The following is a 17,580-nucleotide window of genomic DNA, read 5'->3' as shown; positions in this document are numbered from 1 at the left end:
CGTCCCCACGCAGGGCTCATCAGCGAGTGTTCTGGTGCTCGGGATGGAACTGGAGACTCCCAGTCCGGGGGCCCGCGAGTTGGCTCAATTCGACGGGTCGGCCTGCGAGCCACTAATAATGGGCCTGCGTTACCCAGCGTTCGTGGGTGGTCGCTGCCAGGGCTCTCGGACATTCCATGATTCTGCGGGAGACCAGCCTCAGGGACGGCGACGACCGGCGGCCCGCTTAGTAGCTCACACTGGATGGAAGAAGCCATGCGCAAGACGCGACTGCAATGCATTGGATCGCCACAATCGTAGCGCTTGGCACTAGTAGTAGTAAGGTTCTTGACAGTTTCAAGGAGAGCAACGGACGAAAAGGACAAAATTGAATGGCTTGCCTAGCAGTGGCATGTCGGATGGAAGCGCAGCGTGGTGGCCATGGCGGCTGCTTGGACGGGCCGTGTCCCGTGGGTTAGGCGATGCAACCCCTAGATCCCTAAAATCCCTAAATCAGAACCCTGGGGTGCTCTAGAACGGCCACCACCACCACCACCACCACCAAGTGTACGGCGGACCCCAGGTTGCCCGGTCAACCCCCACCACCATCACCAGCACCCGCGCCCGAGCCTCGTCTCAGTGACCACCTCAAACCTGCAATTCACGACCACCCATCGACGCGACGCCTTGGACCAAACGAGACAGGATGCCGCGCACGACGACGGCGCGCAAATATGGCAAGCCCTCGAAGCGGTCCAGGGCCGAGCGCATGTTTGCCGAGCTGCCGCAGAGCCCCGTCCGCAAGCCGCCCGCCAGCGTCAGCGCCACCAGCCACGACCCCATCAGAGACGTCACGGAGCTGTTCTCCGCCGTTCGCATAGACGAGGAGCCCGTCGCAGCCTCGCCGAGGAGGTCTTCCAGGAAGAGCATCAGACCAGCCTGTGTTGTGGTTGAGGACGACAGCCGCGAGTCCAGCACGGATATAAAGCGCATCGAGCCGAGGAACGAGACCTTGGATGACGGACCAGTGGATGTGGCCTCTGAAGACTCTGTGAAACGCGACGAAAACAAAACTACCGAGAGCTCCCCTGCGCCCGACAATTTTTCTGGCAATGTTGAGGACACCTCCCTACGTATACTGACCTGGGACGACGTCTGCCCACCAGGCGATCGCGTCGTCAAGATTGCGGAGGCCTCCTACGCCGAGGTCTATCGCGTCACCAACGAGCGCGGCACCAGCATCATCAAGGTCATTCGGCTGGACTCGCCCATCAAGGCGCAGACTAAACAGCAGATCAAGGCCGGTCTCGTCGATGAGGACCCTCGCTGCGAAGACGACGTCAACGGAGAGCTACAGATCTCAGAGTGGCTGGCTGACATCCCTGGATTCGTCGTGTATAAGGAAAAGTACGTCGTTCAAGGCAAGGCGACAAAGCAGTTGCTTGAGACGCACCAGATCTTCCAGAGACGAATGAAGCGGCAGGACCCCGGGCGAGCGCAGTTTTATCCGTCGCCGAGCCGCTACCTCGACGAAACCAAGTTCCTGGTGGTGGAGCTAGGCGACGCCGGCACGGCGCTGGAGGATTGGGAGTTGGCCGACGAGAGGGAGCTCTGGGACATTTTCTTTCTCGAAGCCATTGCGCTGGCCAGGGCCGAGGAGACGGCCATGTTCGAGGTACGGATATCGTTCCAACCCCGAGCCTAGACCGAGACTTTGCCTCGCTGACCATGACCAGCATCGAGACCTGCACGAGGGCAACCTGTGCGTCAAGCGAGTCAGACCCGCGCGAGAGCGGACCGCCTCGTCGACGGGCTTCTTTGGCTTCTCGGGGCTGGACATTACGATTCTGGATTACGGCCTATCGCGCGCAGAGGACCTGTCGGTCGACTACGCCAAGCCCGTAGCTTTTGATCTCGAGAGGGAGCTCGGCCTCTTCACCAGCACGCACGCGTCGCAGTGCACCGTCTACCGGCGGATGCGGTCCTTCCTCCTGCGCGGGGACCGCAAGTGCATCCCCGCCGAGGGGCACAGGACACCGTACGCCTGGGGCATTGACGGCCCGCTGTCGTGGGAGGTGTACGCGCCCTACACCAACGTCTTGTGGCTGGCGTACCTGTACGAGCATCTGCTGGACAGCTTCGGAGGCAGCAGCAACAAGAACAAGAAGAAAGACACGATCCCGACCGAGTTCCAGGAGGAGACGACGGAGCTGTGGAAGCATCTGAACCCCGAGGCGGACGAGAGCGTGCCGTGCTTCGGATCGGCGGCCGACATTGTGTGCTTCGCCGTGGAGTCGGGCTGGATCAGCGCCGAGCAGCTGCACGGGGCCTCGGCGTCGATGCTCGACCGCGAGGACAGCATCATCGTTTCGAGAGAGGACGGCGACGGCGACGGCGACGCATCGCTGCGGCGGTCTCCCCGAAGGAGAAAGGGGGGGCCGTGGGCTGCATGAGGATGATGATGAGGATGAGCAGCGGAGCCGCGCATCCCTTTACATGTGCGTGGGCTCGAAAAGATGTGCTATGACATGGACTGGGCGTTGGGAAGCGGGCGCATTGCAGGAACATTTGGACTAGACGCATTTGGTCGCTGGGGAAGGAGGCGTTTATCATGATACCAGGGACATACATATGCACGTAGATCAGATTCAGCCAGGAACATACCGGCGCTATACATGTACAGTCGAGCAGACCATTGGCATTGCCGGAAAAAAAAGAACATGCCAACTTATATTCGGTCATCATTGGCATCGCGAGAATTCCCCATGTGAAGAATCTCGTGATCCATCCGCTCTTGGAGTGAGCGACCATCCCCGCATGGTGTGTTTGTGGCAGCTGGCCCGATGGGGATTATGGGTTTGCGATTGGGTCGGTCACTAGCAGAGAGACGGGGACGCGGAGACGCGAACTGGTGATTTATTAGTCGACCGCGAGCTAGCCAGCACCAGCTCGTCGCATTGTCCCTTCATCTCCGGGCGATCGGTCGGTCGGTGGTGGTGGGCAGCAAAACACGCCACGGCACAGTACCTACGTTGGTTCAGTGCACCTTTAACCCCCTGGAGGAACGACTTCATCAGATGGCTGTGCGTGCCCCCGGATGGCGGAGGTTGGCGGGTACACTCGAGGTGCGGCATTCCCCAGGCGCCATGGCGGTATTGCCTAACGATGGCCGCTGCCCACCTCACGTTCACGTCGCCCGTTTGCCTCGGCCCTGCGCACACCACCCGCCCGCCCCAGAGTTGCCAACCCCCTGCCCTGCCGTTGCTGCTTGCATCCTCGTCTCCGCCCACCCACAATATACGTACCACACAGCCCGCCAGATCCCCCCAAGCCGAGGCTCAAGCAAGCTGACCGCCTGCCCGCCCCCAGAAGACGCCCTGCTTGGCTGGTGTCCCGTCGTCGTTGGCGGACGGCATTCGGCGGACGGAACCACATGTCATCGCCCGAGTCGAACCAACTCTCCCATCTCCATTCACAACCTACCTTATCCACTATCCACCATCCACCCCCGGTGGCCATGGGCACGCACGCGTACCGCTCCTCTTTCTCTCTTTCCCTCCCCCATTCTCCGGAATCGACGACATTGACGACGTGACCTTTTTCCTTCTTTGGAGGCTTTCCTTTCTAATCGTCCCCAATCGCTCTTACATCCGAGTCCGGGGGGTTTATTCCCCTGCCCTCGCTCGCGTGCTCGAGGCCCCCATTCCTCGCCGACGCCCGCGTCGCCCGCATTCCGGCGCCCCCCACGATCGTCGACTCGGTCCCCTCCGCGGTGCTAGCCACAACGGCCTCGCGGAGGCTCCTCCTCCTCCAACAAACTCAAAACCCGACCAGAGTCCCGTCCGCGGCTTCTACGCCGTGAGTGAGCGTGCGACCGGCCGAGCGACCGAACGCAGCGACGTGCGGCAAAGAGTCGCCCGTGCGGAGCAGCTCAGCCAAGCTCCCTCCCGACCCTCTGGGCCACCACCACCATCGTCTGCTGCTGCATCGTTGCAGTAGCACCGGCGAAACAATAACAGCCAGCCGGCCAGCCGCTAGTAGCCATGCCGTCGTCGCGCAACGGCTCCGTCTTCAACGGCGCGAGCCCTACAATAACGACCTCCTCGGCCGCGGACCCTTTCGCCCGCAACCTCCTCTCCTCGTCCATCTCATCGCTCTCCGCCTCCTCCACCACCGCCGCGCGCCACACCTCGCACATCTCCAAGACCTACCGCCAGGCTTCGACCCTCTTCCTGACGCGCCGCCTGCCCGAGGCCCTCACCACCCTCACGCCCCTCATCGTCCCCCCCGGTGGCTCCGTCGACGACGCCGAGCCCGCCCCCGTCGCTGCCGCCTCCCGCACCACCCGCATCAAGGTCTGGAGCCTCTACCTGACTATTCTCAATGCTGTCCTCGAGATGGAGCCCGACGAGGGCAAGGATACCTTCGGCAATCAGGAGTGGCGTGCCCTGTGCGCCAAGGTCCGCGACGGCGACGTCTGGGAAGAGGTCGTCCGTAATGGGTACCATGGCGTCGAGGGTGACGTTGACTCGGACGTTGTCATCAACCTGTAAGCTCCCCTCCCCCTTGCATGATACACAGCCCATAATCGCTTCGACCTCTCATTTATTTTCTATCTGCTGACGGCGCGATTACCAGGGCCACGCTGCTGCTGGCGCACGCTCGTGATCAGACGCTGAACCAGCGCCGGCTCGAGACGTACCTCGCCTCGTCCAACGCGCCTAGCTTTGACCTCGCGGGCAAGCTCGGTGCCTCCGCCACGGCCTCGTCCTCGCCCGGGCCTGGCTCCCGCGCGGGCCAGCGGTACCAGTCGCCGGCCCCCGGCACGAGCGGCGCCAACACGCCTCGCGACCTCAACGCGCGTGTCAAGATCCTCGAGCTCTACACGCTGCACGTGCTGCTGCGGAACAACGAGTGGGAGTACGCCCGCGAGTTCATTAGCGTCAGCTCCGTCCTCGACGACGAGCGCCGCGAGGCCTTCCTCCAGGCTCTCCAGAGCCTCCAGGAGGAGCAGCAGGAGCAGGAGCGCCTCGAGCGCGAGGAGCGCCAGCGTCAAGAAGACCAGCTGCGTAGGGAGGTCGAGGAGGCCCGCCGCCAGCGCGCCGAAAACGAGGACCGGGAGCGGAGGCGACTCGAGGAGGACCGCGCCCGCAGGGAGGCCCGGGAGGGCAGCGAGGTCGACTACGGCATCGAGCAGACGCCCAGCTACACCGCCGCCGCCGCCGCCGCCGCCAACGGGAGCAGCAGGCCGCGCCGCAACACCGGCAGCAGCGGCAACGGCAACACCGGCACCGGCACCGGCACCGGCGGCCGGCCCCAGCAGCCCCGGCCCGGCCGGACGGGCGGCAAGGCCGTCGCCGCGCCCCCGCAGACCTTCACCGCCCAAGCCGGCATGATCCTGTCCCGCCTGCGCACCGCCGTCATCGAGCTGGCCACGTCCCTCAACGGCAACCCTGTGCTGCTGACGCGGCTGCTGGCCTTTGTCATCGGCCTTCTCATCATGCTGGGCCACAAGGGCATCCGACAGCGGATACAGCGCATCCTCGGCGCGTCATGGAGCAAAGTCAAGGCCACGGCCGGCATGGGTACAAAGGTAAGCTACATCTGATGGCTGGGATGTGCTGCCCCGGCCGCTCCCGCACGACGTGGGCTGCGCCAATATGATTACACACCGCATGCAAGACACCACCATCACCCTTCCGTAGTGTTTCAATATTCCATAGCATATGTACCACGGTTGGGGGATTAGTTTTTCTTTTGTACACCACCGACTTTAGCACGAAGTGGCGCGAGCGTCGGAAGACACTCAGACGCGCCGACATGTTACTATCTAGACGAGAGGCTTTTTGTGAGTCAGGGGAGAAGGTCTCGCTACGAAGCACTTCATCGGTGCATCATATGCATATGCAGATAGAGACAAGGTTGTCAATGACAAATAGCTTTGCGCTGCAGACAAAAACGCTATCGACGAGTCGCACACCCCAAAAGTGATGCAATGAGCCCTTGATAGCGAGACCCGCGCGCTCTTGGGTCCTGTCCGGTTGACCCTCCAGGCCATGCAAGGAACGCCATCGCCCAAATATCGCCACCGGAACGCCGCGTCATCCATGTGTTCCTCTTGCTCCAAAACGCCTCTACTAGCATCTTTGCGCAGAACCGCTCGTCGAGGGGCCACAGAAACACCCTTTGTATAAATTGCCGAGAAGAAGCGAACACGGCTGGTTTTGCGCCGTCGAAATGCCATGGCCAACCCAGGCCAGCACAGTGGCTAGTAATTTGTCGTCCGATTCGTTTTCTTTTGGTAGAAGAGCTGCGCCGAAAAAGTCAAAAGTCAGCACACCAGCCCATCCAAAGGAAGAAAGGCGAGGGCACAGAGGAGAAAGGGCGCCACGTACGTCTGTTCTTGAGCTGCCGAGGTTGATAATCTTGGGGCAGCCGTCGCGGTCCTTCTCGAGGCGCGTGCACTCGAAGCAGTAAAAGGCGTCGGAGATGCCCTCGCCGCCGCAGACGACGCACTTGTTTTGATAGTTGCCGAAGCTGCACTCGTCGCAGATGCGCACCAGCGTCGTCGGTCGCACGTACGAGTCGCAGACGGGGCATTTGCCGTCGCACTTGTCGCAGAGCCGGCCGATGGCGATGCCGGGCTGCTTTCGGCACATGACGAGGTCGCTGCAGCAGGTGGTCAGCCTCCCCGACTTTGCTCCAGCGAGACAGAAGCGCAAAGCGCTCCCAAGGGAACCGAGGGCAAAACTTACGGATGGTGGCGCGACATGGTGCGAGACTTGTTTGCAGGTCAGTGATGTGTAGAAGGGGAGGTTGGCAGTGTGGTGGGGAGCTGTGGCGGAATTTTAAGCTTACCGAGGAGTCCTAGTGTCGCAGGCTCACGTCGCAGGCTCAATGTCGCTGTGGCGGGGCAAATGCGTCGGTTGTCGGTATAAGAGAGCACCCCTCCCCCCAGCACCTAGAAAGAGAGTGTTGGGGGGTCAGCCTTGCGGCTGAGTGAGTTGCCCTTCAGAAGTGATGGTTCTCATCATAACATCAGATTTACCGAGTTCACTTCATCCCTAGGGTCCCCCACCTTTGACAAAATTGGCCATTGTCATCATGGTCATTGCCGAGTGATACTTGAAGTTGGTTCACCCTTGGGTCACCATTCAAGTCTGAGGCCACTAAATCGATCATTGCGATGCAAATCAGCATATACTGGGGGTCATTCTTCAAAAACGGTTACCACTTGAACAAGGCCGGTGATGAGACAGACTGGCAAGCCAGTACGGGACCAACAATCCCCAAGCCTGAGGCCACTAAAATCCGTCAGCGATGCGAGCCATGACAGGCAGAAGAAAGATGCAATTACCGAGCTATCAAGTCTGTGATGACCGACTGTCCACCCAGTACGGGGTCAATACCCCTAGGTCTGAGGCCACGGAATTCCCGTTAGCGATGCGAAGCAACACAAGCAAGAGCAGTCGCCAACATACACTGACTCTTCTTACAGGCCAGTGATGACACAACGGCACCATGGCGATCCAGTATCGGACGCTTGATTCGAGTCGAGTCTGAGGCCTTCGACATCACCTTCGACATCAATGCCCGCGGCGGGCTTAGCGGAGTCTGATTGCTCTGCTGACCACCATGACAAGCCTTAGAAAGCCGTTAAAGGGTAACAGAGAACTAATGTGGTGATTAGCAAGATGAAAGCAAGGGTGAAAGGAAGTCATCGTCTCGCAAAAGGAGGCACGGTAAGGTCGCGAAGAGTAGCAGAAGTTCAAATGCCGACCCCAAAAAGTGACAGCAGAGACACGCGAAGGGAAAAGGGGCGGCGGGGAAGGGAAGGTTGGAGGAGTGAGGGGAAAGACGACAAGAAAAACGAGGACAAGTGGAATTATGGCAAAGCATGAAGCTGGCGGCTTGACAGATACGAAAGAGGAAGAAGAAGACGAAGATGCAAAAAAAGAATAAGAAAACAAAGAGTGTGAGGATGGAGGAGGAAGAATACGCTTCAAGGGGTCGACTGAAGAGGTGACCAGCCGGAGCCAAGGGGTCAGGGAAACCCGAACGAGAATCGCCAGTACAACATGGGCGTCGGGAAGGTAAGAGAGCGACGAGCAGGAAGGTGGGCAGACCAAGAAGGCGAGGGCGAGTACGACACGCCTGCCCAGGTAAGGAGCTATGGGGGAACGAGTCTGCATGTCCTGTGATGGTGAAATTCCGTCACGCTGGTACCAGTGCAGTCTCTGCCCAATACAAAAATATGCAGCAATATCTGTGCCTACACGTCTACATTCATTGTGGATATTTATTTGCCGGCAGAGAGCACCTGCTCAGCTCGCTTCACTTGTGGCTGCCTCCCAGGCATGGTGACGGTGATCGCCTCCGTGACTACAGCGGCTCACCTTCCCGCATCTTCTGTTCTTTAGAAACGGCGGCAGGGACCGAGAGAAGAAAGCGGAAGGCAGTCGGGGCGTGTCTAGAGCCAGGTGTAAAGACAGGCTATCGCGTGTCGTTCCATGTACGGAAGGCCCAAGGCATTCGGTGGGTGCAATGACAAGTGTAGCTCCATCCATCTACTCGGCCCCTGCGTCTACAAGTCTCGAAGTAGTCACGCCGGAGGCTTCTTCTTCCTGCATTCAATGACCTGACTTGGTACTTCCCGGCTCGCCAAATGTCAGGCGATGCAAGTGTGAAGAACTAATGACAACTTGATTAGAGACCCTGGAAAGCGCCAGGGAAGCTCGCTATGATAGTCTACGACAGAAGCATGGATACCTCCATTCCGTCAGGTCTCCACAACGGGACCCCTATACACCTTCCTCGCCCAGACGACGTAGTACACGGCGCTGAAGATGGCGACCGCGCCTGTGACCAGGACGCTGTAGTTCATTGTCGCGGCGCTGACTGGGGTCGCCGGAGGCCACAGGCTGAAGAACAGTACAATGGTTAGGTATACGCATGCCACTCCGTTGTTGATGATGCCCAATGCCCCGGGAACGTGCCAATTTCCCCAGACCAGCTCTGCGCCCGCCGTGTTGGCAAGGGCGGGTAGGGGGGTCGCGGCATCGGGCAGTGAAAACCCGCTGGTGCACCGGCGGTAGAGGAGCAGAATCGTCGCGATGAGATAGGATGCGTAGAGACCCGAGACCGACAGCGACACTACGTCGTTGAACGCTGTTGAGGATCCAATGTTGATGAGTCCCAGTAGACAAGATATGGTGGCAGTGACGAGGACCGCCCTACGTGGCACGGCCGTCCGAGGGTCGATCTGCGGTCCATCATCTTCAGCTGTGAACAAAGACAATGAATAGCGCGGAGGCGGGTGTTACCTTGGAAAGAGGTTTCCAGAACGGGAGACCTCTGTCGCGGGCAAAGGACCAGAATACGCGAGACGTCGACGCGTAGATGCCAACGGTGGCCGAGATGGCCAGGACCAGCACCAGGGCTGACATGGTAGCCGCCCCGGCGACTGAGCGAGTGGCCTGCAAGAAGATTTCCATAAAGGCAAAGGGCAGTTTGGAGTTCAACGCGTCGTCCAAATTGCCCATGCAAAACAGGACGGCAATGTTCATGGCGAACCCCAGCGTGCCGTTGATCAACATGCTCAAGATGATGGACTGGGGCACAACGACGGCGGCGTTGTGGACCTCTTCGGACAGCTGCGCGGAATTCTTGTAAGCCATCACTCACTTGATGAAGAAAGAAAAGGGGGTATTACGTGAAACGCAGCATCGACGCCTACAAGTGAGGGAGGAAATTAGCGGTCAGATCAGAGATACGAGAGTCAGCCGGATGCGATGGTGGCTTACCGACAAAGGCAAACACTTGCCCTATCATGCCAACGAAGAAGGACAATCCTTGAGTCGGCCAGCCGCCGCCGTTCTGGAATGTGGCGAAGACGGTGCGGGCATCGCTATGCGGCCCAAGGGCGACCACGGGGATCAGGATGGCAAAGAAAGCGGCAATGTGGAGGACGAGGATGAGGCTCTCGAAGCGAGGCAGCCAGACGCTAGCCAAGACATTGATGAAGACGCAGAAGGCGGCGACGGCCCAGGAGAGAAGAGTCCCTTGGTAAGGTTGAGGTTCGTACGAGGAGACAGTCATGATGATGAGCGCCTGGATCATGCTGCCAGAGAGATAGCTGGCAGTGGCCACTGTGCCTTGCCATCCACCGACCGCCAGCCAACCCGTCACATAGCTGAGAACCTTGGAGCAGGACCGGGGGGCAAGCATGGCGACCCAATGGTACTGGCCACCAGACGTCGGAGCCATAGAGGCTAGCTCGGAGAGGGTAGAGAAGACGCTGAGGTTGCCGAGCCAGACGAAGAGGTAACTGTAGATGACGCCGGCCGGACCACCATTCATCAAGCCCTGCTGGAACAAGATGAGAGATCCCTCCCACGTGATGAGGACGGTGCAGCTGAGGCCGACGATGGAGAAGAAGCCAAATGTGCGTCTCAGGACCTGCTTCTTGCCGAGTCGCGCAAGCTGATCGCGGTCAAGATGGTCGTGCTTGGAGGCGAATTCGTCGACGTGGGCTTGGGCGTCGGAGCCCTTGGCCGTGGTGTCGGACGCCGCCCCATCCCCAAAGAGCCTTGAAAGAGCCATGTTGGACGACAGCGCCGGGGTCGCGGAGTCGAGGGCACGCCGAGGTGACTGGCAACGCTTTGAGGTCGCAGGAGGACAGAGGGCCACGAGAGGGCGACAGCAACGGAGACGGACGGCTACCCAAAGTAAGGGCCAAGAGATGCGACGAGCAGATCAGAAGCGAGACAATACACACATCAGGTGCCACTACTTCTAGTACTTATATGCTGCGACAAGAATTTGCTCTCAAGCGCACGACCGAGGGCATGCCAATCATCCCTGCGACGACCCGCCAGGCTGGCAACGCTTCGCTGCGCGTGCTGTTACATCGCTCGGCTATCGTGCACGAGTATCATTCTCGAGCCAAGACCTTCCAATGGGCAGCAAAAGGTGTCGCAAGCGAGCGTCGGTTCGCCGCGCGCGCGAGGACCGTCAGCATTAAGCCATGCCGGGGCAGTGGGGGATGATCGGCGGGAGGTGCAAGAGCAGTCTGGAGGACAAAAGATGGTGCTTCGTACGTGCTAATGTACAAAGAGGAATTGGAGAGCCGAATCTCTAATCTTTTGAGGTCGGCGCCCCGCAACGGCGAGAGACTGGCGCAGGAAGGTGCGTCCCACCAGGTGACAAGAGGAAACCGCCGAGATCGTCTTGAGCCTTGTCTGCGGTCCTGAGACCCAATTGGGAGCCACAGTTCGAGTCCCTTTTAGCCCGAGCCCAGACCCCTGCAGTGTAATGAAGAGGACTGCGTTTTCGAGGGCCCCCGCTGAGGGCGAGAGAATGAATATAGTGGCCTGCTTCCATGTTTGTCGTGGCCGCGCTTGTTGCGGGCTTCCTTGCGATGCTTCGTACTGCCGTCGCAATCAAAGGTCCCGGCTCAAACCGGCAACTCCTCCACCATGTAGGTAACATCTGGCCCTCCCTTCCCCTTCGTGTCCCGCAAGTCTAGGAGATGGCCACAGATGGCGCGTTCCAGCATCATCGCCATCGGTTTACCATGTCGCCATGTAAGTATACGTATTGATCAATGCGCGCTGCACGGCCAGGGTACATACATTAGTACCTATGCAACACACGGCCTTTACACCTGATAGCTGCCTTTGAGCGCGGGCCGTTGGTGCGCGCGACAGCTGCCGCTCGGTAGGTGGGCAAGGTGGGCCCCGCCTGCCCTCGCTGCGGCTCTCGTGCAAGCGATCTGGCCAATTAGCTGCGCGCACCATGCCCGCACAGCTGCTGGCTGTTCCAGGGGACCTTTTTCAACAGCACCCACCGCCACCACCAGTGGGACCCTTCGTTACGCCTTTCCCAACATCGTCACCCAGCTTCAGTGCCCGCCCCGTTGCCGCGCTCCAAGCGCCCCCGTTGACGTTTGCTTGTGCCGGGCGCAGAGAACCTTGGGCTGCAAAGCAGCTCCACGGAGGGCATTCTGCGGCATGAAACTCGACTAAACAGCCGACAGGAAGCGACAAGTCATGGCCACGGAACAGTCGTACGTCGCCAGCCCCTCCCCACTGCTCCCAATGGAAGTTGCGAAGCTGACGAGCACCGCCCGCAGAGCCGTCGACGTCGACGCACCGGCGTCGCCGCCACTCGCATCCGAACGCCGTAGTCCTATTGACGACGGCCGCCGGAAACGCAAGGCCTCGAGCCCCGAAGCGCGTAGCGACGATGGCCCGGTCAAGCGTGCCAGGCCTGGCAGCGAGGACAGGGCCTCCCCTCCGCCCCGCAGACGATCCCCTTCGCCTGCTTACCGACGAGATTCTCATGGGAGCGGTCAAGAGCGCAGACCATCAGTCACTCAAGAAGACAAAAAGCGTGGCAAACGCCTGTTTGGTGGGCTGCTCAGCACACTCAGCCAAGCGGGCAGCAGCTCGCAGCAGAAGCGTCGGCAGGAGATTGAGCGGCGCCAGCAGATTAAGATGAAGGAGCAGACTGCCGAAGACGATAAGCGCCGGGCTGAGAAAAAGGCAGAGCTACACAAGATCCGCATGGAGCAGCAGATTCACCTCGAGGAGCAAGTGGTAAGCCACGTCCGCTGTACCGATTGACTGTCGACGCGTGGCGCTGACGTTCGTTCGTTTCCCAGATGCGCAACAGACACGCAAAGGAGCTTCGCTTAGCCCAATTTCTCTGCACCAGAGCCCGGCCCGTGATTGTGAGTCCTCTCTCGTATATTACCGGTCATCTTACCTGCCGTGCTAACATTACCTGGTAGTACTACAGACCCTACCGCCTGTCAGAAAGAGAAGAGGACATCATCGACGATCAGATAAGCGACGTCAAGGTCGACATTGCCCGCGATTTAGAAGACTTCAAGTATCGAAAAGAGCGCCACCTCCGACGGTACGGACTCAACAAGGACACTGACAGCCGACCCCGAGAGCAGACCCCGGCAGCCATGCCTGTGCCCGACATTGGCCCGCCACCGTCCCCGAGACCCTCCGCAAACGCCGAGGATGTGGTCCCGCAACCTGAAAAGGAGGATCTCGATATTCGAGACGCCGAGCCGGTCGAACAGGGGCCGGCGCCACAGCATTCCCAACACCGTGATCCACACGACGACTCAGGCGACGTTCTCGTGGAGGGAGAAGAGGACATGGTTATTTACTAATTTGCTCTTCCCAGCATCGGGTTCTGTACTACTACATGCATGGCGTACGGCGAGAGGCATGGTGTCACCCTTCGAGGACAAGCCGATAGGCAGGCTGACGTGCGCTAAGCGAAGCTACCAGGTCTCTTGCGTTTTCTTCAATTCAATGTCGGGATACCCTTGGAGTTGGAGCGTGCCAGAAGAAGCAGTACTGATGGCAGAAAATGCAGGCTGCACGAGGGAGAGGGGGATTAGCACCCATACATAGGCTTAAGCCTCAGTGTCGAGGGCGCGCGGGGCAGCCGCCGGCGAACCGCCGCCGGCACAAAACAGACTGTCCAACATTTGACTGACGATGCTGCTCACAGCGCAGGGGAGCTAGCTTTTACGGGCCGCAGCTAGGATGCTGCGATGTAGACAGTTACTGTGTCGCCAATACGAAGAACGAGTACATGATGAATTGAGCGTCCTTGTGGTGCTCGCCGGGCGAATGTTCTCGCTCCTGTTGAGATGAACTTTTCATTTGTTTTGGTTCCGTACATGTCGGGCGGTCGCGGTGGTGGTGTCTGGCATGGAAGATTCCGAAAGTCCGTCGGCGTTGCATTCACCCCGCGACGCAGATCCAGGAAAGCCGCTACTACCACCACCGCCACCACCACCACCTACCACGATCGGCTACATGGAAGCACCTCAGCACGCCACACTTGGTGCAATGTATGTCCTACATGGCCGTGAGCACACAGCCAGACTTATTGGCAGCGAGCAACGTGCAAAAAGCGTGCGCGAAACTGGAGCTCGGGAGCCTTGAGCTACTTACTAAAAGTTAGTACACGCCGAAGCTACATCAATGACACACAATGCTGCCGTCCATCCATCCATCCATCCACCCACCTAGGTGTGTGCCTCGGCATCACGGAGCGCCACCCACCACGATCCCCTTCCAGGAACGGGGTGGTGGTGGCCGATATACACCCCGCCCGCTGGGGCCGCCGTGGGTGGGGGGACCTCCTTTGCACGCACCGTAATACCCGCTCATGCCGCTCTCGTCGACTCGGTCGGACCATCAGACACACAAGTAGTAACTTATTACCACGTCGTAGCCGGCCAGCCAGTCTATCTCCCGCAGCCCCGAGCTTGCACCCCATTTTAGCGGTGTTTCGTCTCGAGTAGTAGTAGTACTACTGTTCGCACAGAGAGAAAAGTCTGGCCGCACAGACAGTCCACTATGATTCTGGGCCCGTGTCCCACCCCAGACCGCGCCAGCCAATTTTGGTGTGCATCTCAGGCATGGGACGGCAGCGGCGCGCCTAGAACGCACGCCGACATGACGTCGCAATTGAACCTCTCAATTAAAGCACATCGTCAAAACGTCCGCCCGCGCCGGCAGGGCTCGAGTCGCTCGAGAAACGCAGTTTCCTCGCGATGTCATGATATAGGAGCGTTGTTATTCCGGTTCGGGCCGGCTAGGTGCCTAGGTACGCTCGTGCCTAGTGGCGAGGGCTGGCAGGCTACTACGAAGCCAACGGTGCTGCCGCCGCTCGTAATGCCGTCGTGCTGCTGTGTGTGGTGTTTGCGTGGGCTACAGTGGGCTGCCGCTGGCGGCCCGCGCCAACGTAACTGTACCTTATTCGTGTGGGGGTGGTGACTGCGCGGTACACGATTGGTTCGAAGAAGACAAAAGTGGACCGTCTGTGCGACCAGACTTTCCTGTCTGTCCGAACAGTACTTACTACTCTTCGTTTATAATAGCAGTCATCGTCGCAGCCCTCCTTTGTCTCTCTCACACGTCGAGACCGCAGCTCGACGTGGGCAAACTTGCGTAGTGCACACACTCAGAGGAAACCCGCCTCTCTTCTCCTTCGCAACGGTGGTGGGTGATTCATTCGTCGCGGCACGTACTTCGCATGTAGGTATGGTCGACCCCTGGGCCATGTCCGGGTACTAATCAGAGCCGGCAGACACGGGCTCCGAGCTTCGATTCACCAGCAGTCGCCCGCCCAATTCCCACTTCACTTCAGCGGCAACGCAATCCGTTGATTCGCGGAACTGACGGCCGAGCTCCCAACGCGAAGTTATCACGAACGGCAAGGAAGACGGGTGAGAGCAACTGTCACGGACGGTGCGGCGCAGGTGTCTGTCGGCAGAGCTGTTCCGCCTGTGTGCTCAAGTCGGTAAGTCAACAGGTGGGAAGCAAAGCCGATCCCTGTTGTACGAAGTACCCTTGCCATCGATTGGAGGCCGTGACATTGGACGTCATCGGCTGCACCCACGTACATCAGCAACGCCGCACTTGCATCGGATCGCAGTCTCGTGCTCCTCTTATTAACACGCGCCCAGGACATACCGCTGCGCGAGCCCCAGCTTACAGCCTTCAAGAGAAAACCCCACTATGGACGCGAGCAAGCTCACCCCCTACGACCCAAGGGTCCGATACGAATCGGCCGTGGTCCGCGGCAAGACGTACAAGTACATCGTCGGCGAGCCCAAGATCACGCTTCCCGTCGCCACCATCTTCCTCATCCATGGGTTCCCGGACTGCAGCTTTGGCTGGCGCAACCAGATCCCGTACCTCATGAAGCTCGGCTTCCGCGTCGTTGTGCCCGATCTCCTGGGCTACGCCGGGTCTGACACCCCGCAAGACCTGGCCCAGTTCTCTTTCAAGAGCATGTCTGCCGACATCAGGGAGCTGGCACGCAAATTTGTTGGCGACGGCCAGATTGTTCTTGGTGGACACGACTGGGGTGGTGCCCTCGTCTGGAGGGTCGCTCTGTGGTACCCGGAGCTTCTTAAGGGTGTCTTCAGCGTCTGCACACCGTTCAACGCACCCATGAAGCCCTGGCTACCTCTGCAGGACCTCATTGCCATGGGGAAGCTCAAGAACTTCACATACCAGCTCCAGCTCGCTGGACCAGACGTGGAGAAGGAGATTCAGGGCGAGGAAAAACTCCGCCAGTTTCTGAACGGCATGTGGGGAGGATCCGGCCCCAACCGCGAGCGCGCTCTCATTCCCGAGCAAGGCGTCCTGCTGGACAATCTGCCCAAGCTCAATAGGACCGTTTTGCTTTCTGAGGAGGAGCTGAACCACTATGTCGAAAAGTATATGCTCCAGAGCGTGCCGCAACTCCGAGGACCGCTCAACTGGTATCGCACGCGCAAGATCAACTGGGAGGAGGAGCTGCCCCTGGCCGACAAGGACACGAAACTTGAGATGCCCACCATGTACATTGCCGCCAAAAACGACACCGCGCTGCCACCTTCCATGTCCATTGGCATGGAACGATACATGCCCAAGCTGACCAGGGCTGAAGTCGGCGGCTCTCACTGGGCATTGACGGGTGCCAGCGACGAAGTCAACGCGCACATCGGCAAGTGGCTGAAGTCCTTATTCGAGGGCGACGTCAAATCAGCGCTGTAGGTGGGCGCGGAAGAATGCCGTGATTTGGGAGGACGCGATGCAAACAACCCCCGGATCCGCTGCTGCTCCCATCTCGCGGGGCCAATGGTTGGGATGGGCTGTACCGCACATTACTTGAGCGTAAACTTTTGGCCAGACACCGTTGGGGCCTTTGATGAGCCCTTTTTGTTGGGTTTGCCGCACATGGCACAAGCTGGTTTTGTAGTAAGTGGTAGTCACTCAGCGACAACGACACAAGGGCCGCCATACCTTCGTTTTTGTATGCACAAGTGTGGCAAAAAGTATGTCCCTGAGTAATTTTGGTCTTGCACTTTGAACATGAACTATGAAGCCAGTGTCAGATACTATACACGAATGTGTAGGTCCAGGTCGAAAAGTCCCTCTGTACGTACCTTGAATACTGAGCATAGGGGTTCTTGGCCGACTTGGATAGGAGCTTGCTCTGGCAAAGGATAAGTAAGGAGACATTCTTTTCGTCGGGTTCCCGCCACCTACCTTTACGATTCCGCTTTGACCCACGGTCGTGGACTTGCTGGCACCGGTTGATTTGGAGGAGCTCGCCGGCGAACCGTAGTACATCTCACTCTTCTTCTTGACCTCGGGTGTGGCGAGCGTCGTGCCCTTGCCGAGCTTCTGACATTTGGCGCAGACCATGATGATGATTCCGGGGCGGACGACCAACGTACGGGCGCGAATACGAGTCGCGCCAGTTGATGATTTGTCGCGTGGGACGGCAGACGACGGCAGTCTCGGTAATGATCGTGATCTAGACGTCGTGTGTGATCCCCTTTGTTGGTGTGTTGGGGGTTGGGTCGCGCCGGGCTGTGCTGTGGTCAAGGTAAGGCAGAGGTGGGGGACACGCGCAAGAGGTGACGAAACACTGATCAAGCTGCGTCTCTGGCGCATTGGGACGGGCAGGTCCTTGCGCTAGCAGTCCGTCGTGAAACAATGTACTTTGGCGGAGCGGGTCGCGGGCAGGTGTACTTCAGGGCACAGGTTTTCGCCGGCCCAGTGACCT

The 17,580-nt window shown here is 59.3% G+C and overlaps 7 protein-coding genes across 7 annotated transcripts; 4 read left to right on the top strand and 3 right to left on the bottom strand.

The window, feature by feature from the left end:
* Positions 1–643: 643 nt before the first annotated feature.
* JDV02_000925 (Non-specific serine/threonine protein kinase) lies at positions 644–2,704 on the top strand. Its single transcript, XM_047981800.1, has 2 exons — positions 644–1,654; positions 1,716–2,704. Exons 1-2 carry the CDS (start codon positions 686–688, stop codon positions 2,430–2,432), a joined length of 1,686 nt encoding a protein of 561 aa, XP_047837761.1. The 5' UTR covers positions 644–685; the 3' UTR covers positions 2,433–2,704.
* A 595-nt stretch (positions 2,705–3,299) lies between these two features.
* On the top strand, positions 3,300–5,933 carry JDV02_000924 (uncharacterized protein). Its single transcript, XM_047981799.1, has 2 exons — positions 3,300–4,528; positions 4,618–5,933. The coding sequence occupies exons 1-2, from the start codon at positions 4,023–4,025 to the stop codon at positions 5,585–5,587; spliced, it is 1,476 nt and encodes a 491-aa protein (XP_047837760.1). The 5' UTR covers positions 3,300–4,022; the 3' UTR covers positions 5,588–5,933.
* A 314-nt stretch (positions 5,934–6,247) lies between these two features.
* Positions 6,248–6,751, bottom strand: ini1 (Pre-mRNA-splicing factor ini1; the record flags this gene model as incomplete). Its single annotated transcript, XM_047981798.1, has 3 exons — positions 6,248–6,289; positions 6,375–6,648; positions 6,735–6,751. 3 exons carry the CDS (start codon positions 6,749–6,751, stop codon positions 6,248–6,250), a joined length of 333 nt encoding a protein of 110 aa, XP_047837759.1.
* A 1,912-nt stretch (positions 6,752–8,663) lies between these two features.
* JDV02_000922 (uncharacterized protein) lies at positions 8,664–11,067 on the bottom strand. Its single transcript, XM_047981797.1, has 4 exons — positions 9,783–11,067; positions 9,692–9,711; positions 9,303–9,632; positions 8,664–9,241 (listed from the first exon to the last, which is right to left on the bottom strand). The coding sequence occupies exons 1-4, from the start codon at positions 10,579–10,581 to the stop codon at positions 8,759–8,761; spliced, it is 1,632 nt and encodes a 543-aa protein (XP_047837758.1). The 5' UTR covers positions 10,582–11,067; the 3' UTR covers positions 8,664–8,758.
* A 361-nt stretch (positions 11,068–11,428) lies between these two features.
* Positions 11,429–13,596, top strand: JDV02_000921 (uncharacterized protein). The gene is made up of 4 exons (XM_047981796.1): positions 11,429–12,043; positions 12,113–12,578; positions 12,644–12,712; positions 12,773–13,596. The coding sequence occupies exons 1-4, from the start codon at positions 12,030–12,032 to the stop codon at positions 13,166–13,168; spliced, it is 945 nt and encodes a 314-aa protein (XP_047837757.1). The 5' UTR covers positions 11,429–12,029; the 3' UTR covers positions 13,169–13,596.
* A 1,307-nt stretch (positions 13,597–14,903) lies between these two features.
* Positions 14,904–17,392, bottom strand: JDV02_000919 (uncharacterized protein). The gene is made up of 3 exons (XM_047981794.1): positions 17,058–17,392; positions 16,955–17,004; positions 14,904–16,885 (listed from the first exon to the last, which is right to left on the bottom strand). Exons 1-3 carry the CDS (start codon positions 17,214–17,216, stop codon positions 16,546–16,548), a joined length of 549 nt encoding a protein of 182 aa, XP_047837755.1. The 5' UTR covers positions 17,217–17,392; the 3' UTR covers positions 14,904–16,545.
* Positions 14,937–17,028, top strand: JDV02_000920 (uncharacterized protein). The gene is made up of 3 exons (XM_047981795.1): positions 14,937–15,053; positions 15,106–15,318; positions 15,485–17,028. The coding sequence occupies exon 3, from the start codon at positions 15,537–15,539 to the stop codon at positions 16,560–16,562; it is 1,026 nt and encodes a 341-aa protein (XP_047837756.1). The 5' UTR covers positions 14,937–15,053; positions 15,106–15,318; positions 15,485–15,536; the 3' UTR covers positions 16,563–17,028.
* Positions 17,393–17,580: the final 188 nt, after the last annotated feature.

Source organism: Purpureocillium takamizusanense, chromosome 1, assembly GCF_022605165.1.
Source record: "Purpureocillium takamizusanense chromosome 1, complete sequence".
NCBI classification, from domain to species: Eukaryota; Fungi; Ascomycota; class Sordariomycetes; order Hypocreales; family Ophiocordycipitaceae; genus Purpureocillium; species Purpureocillium takamizusanense.
This window is presented reverse-complemented; position numbering and strand designations above follow the sequence as displayed.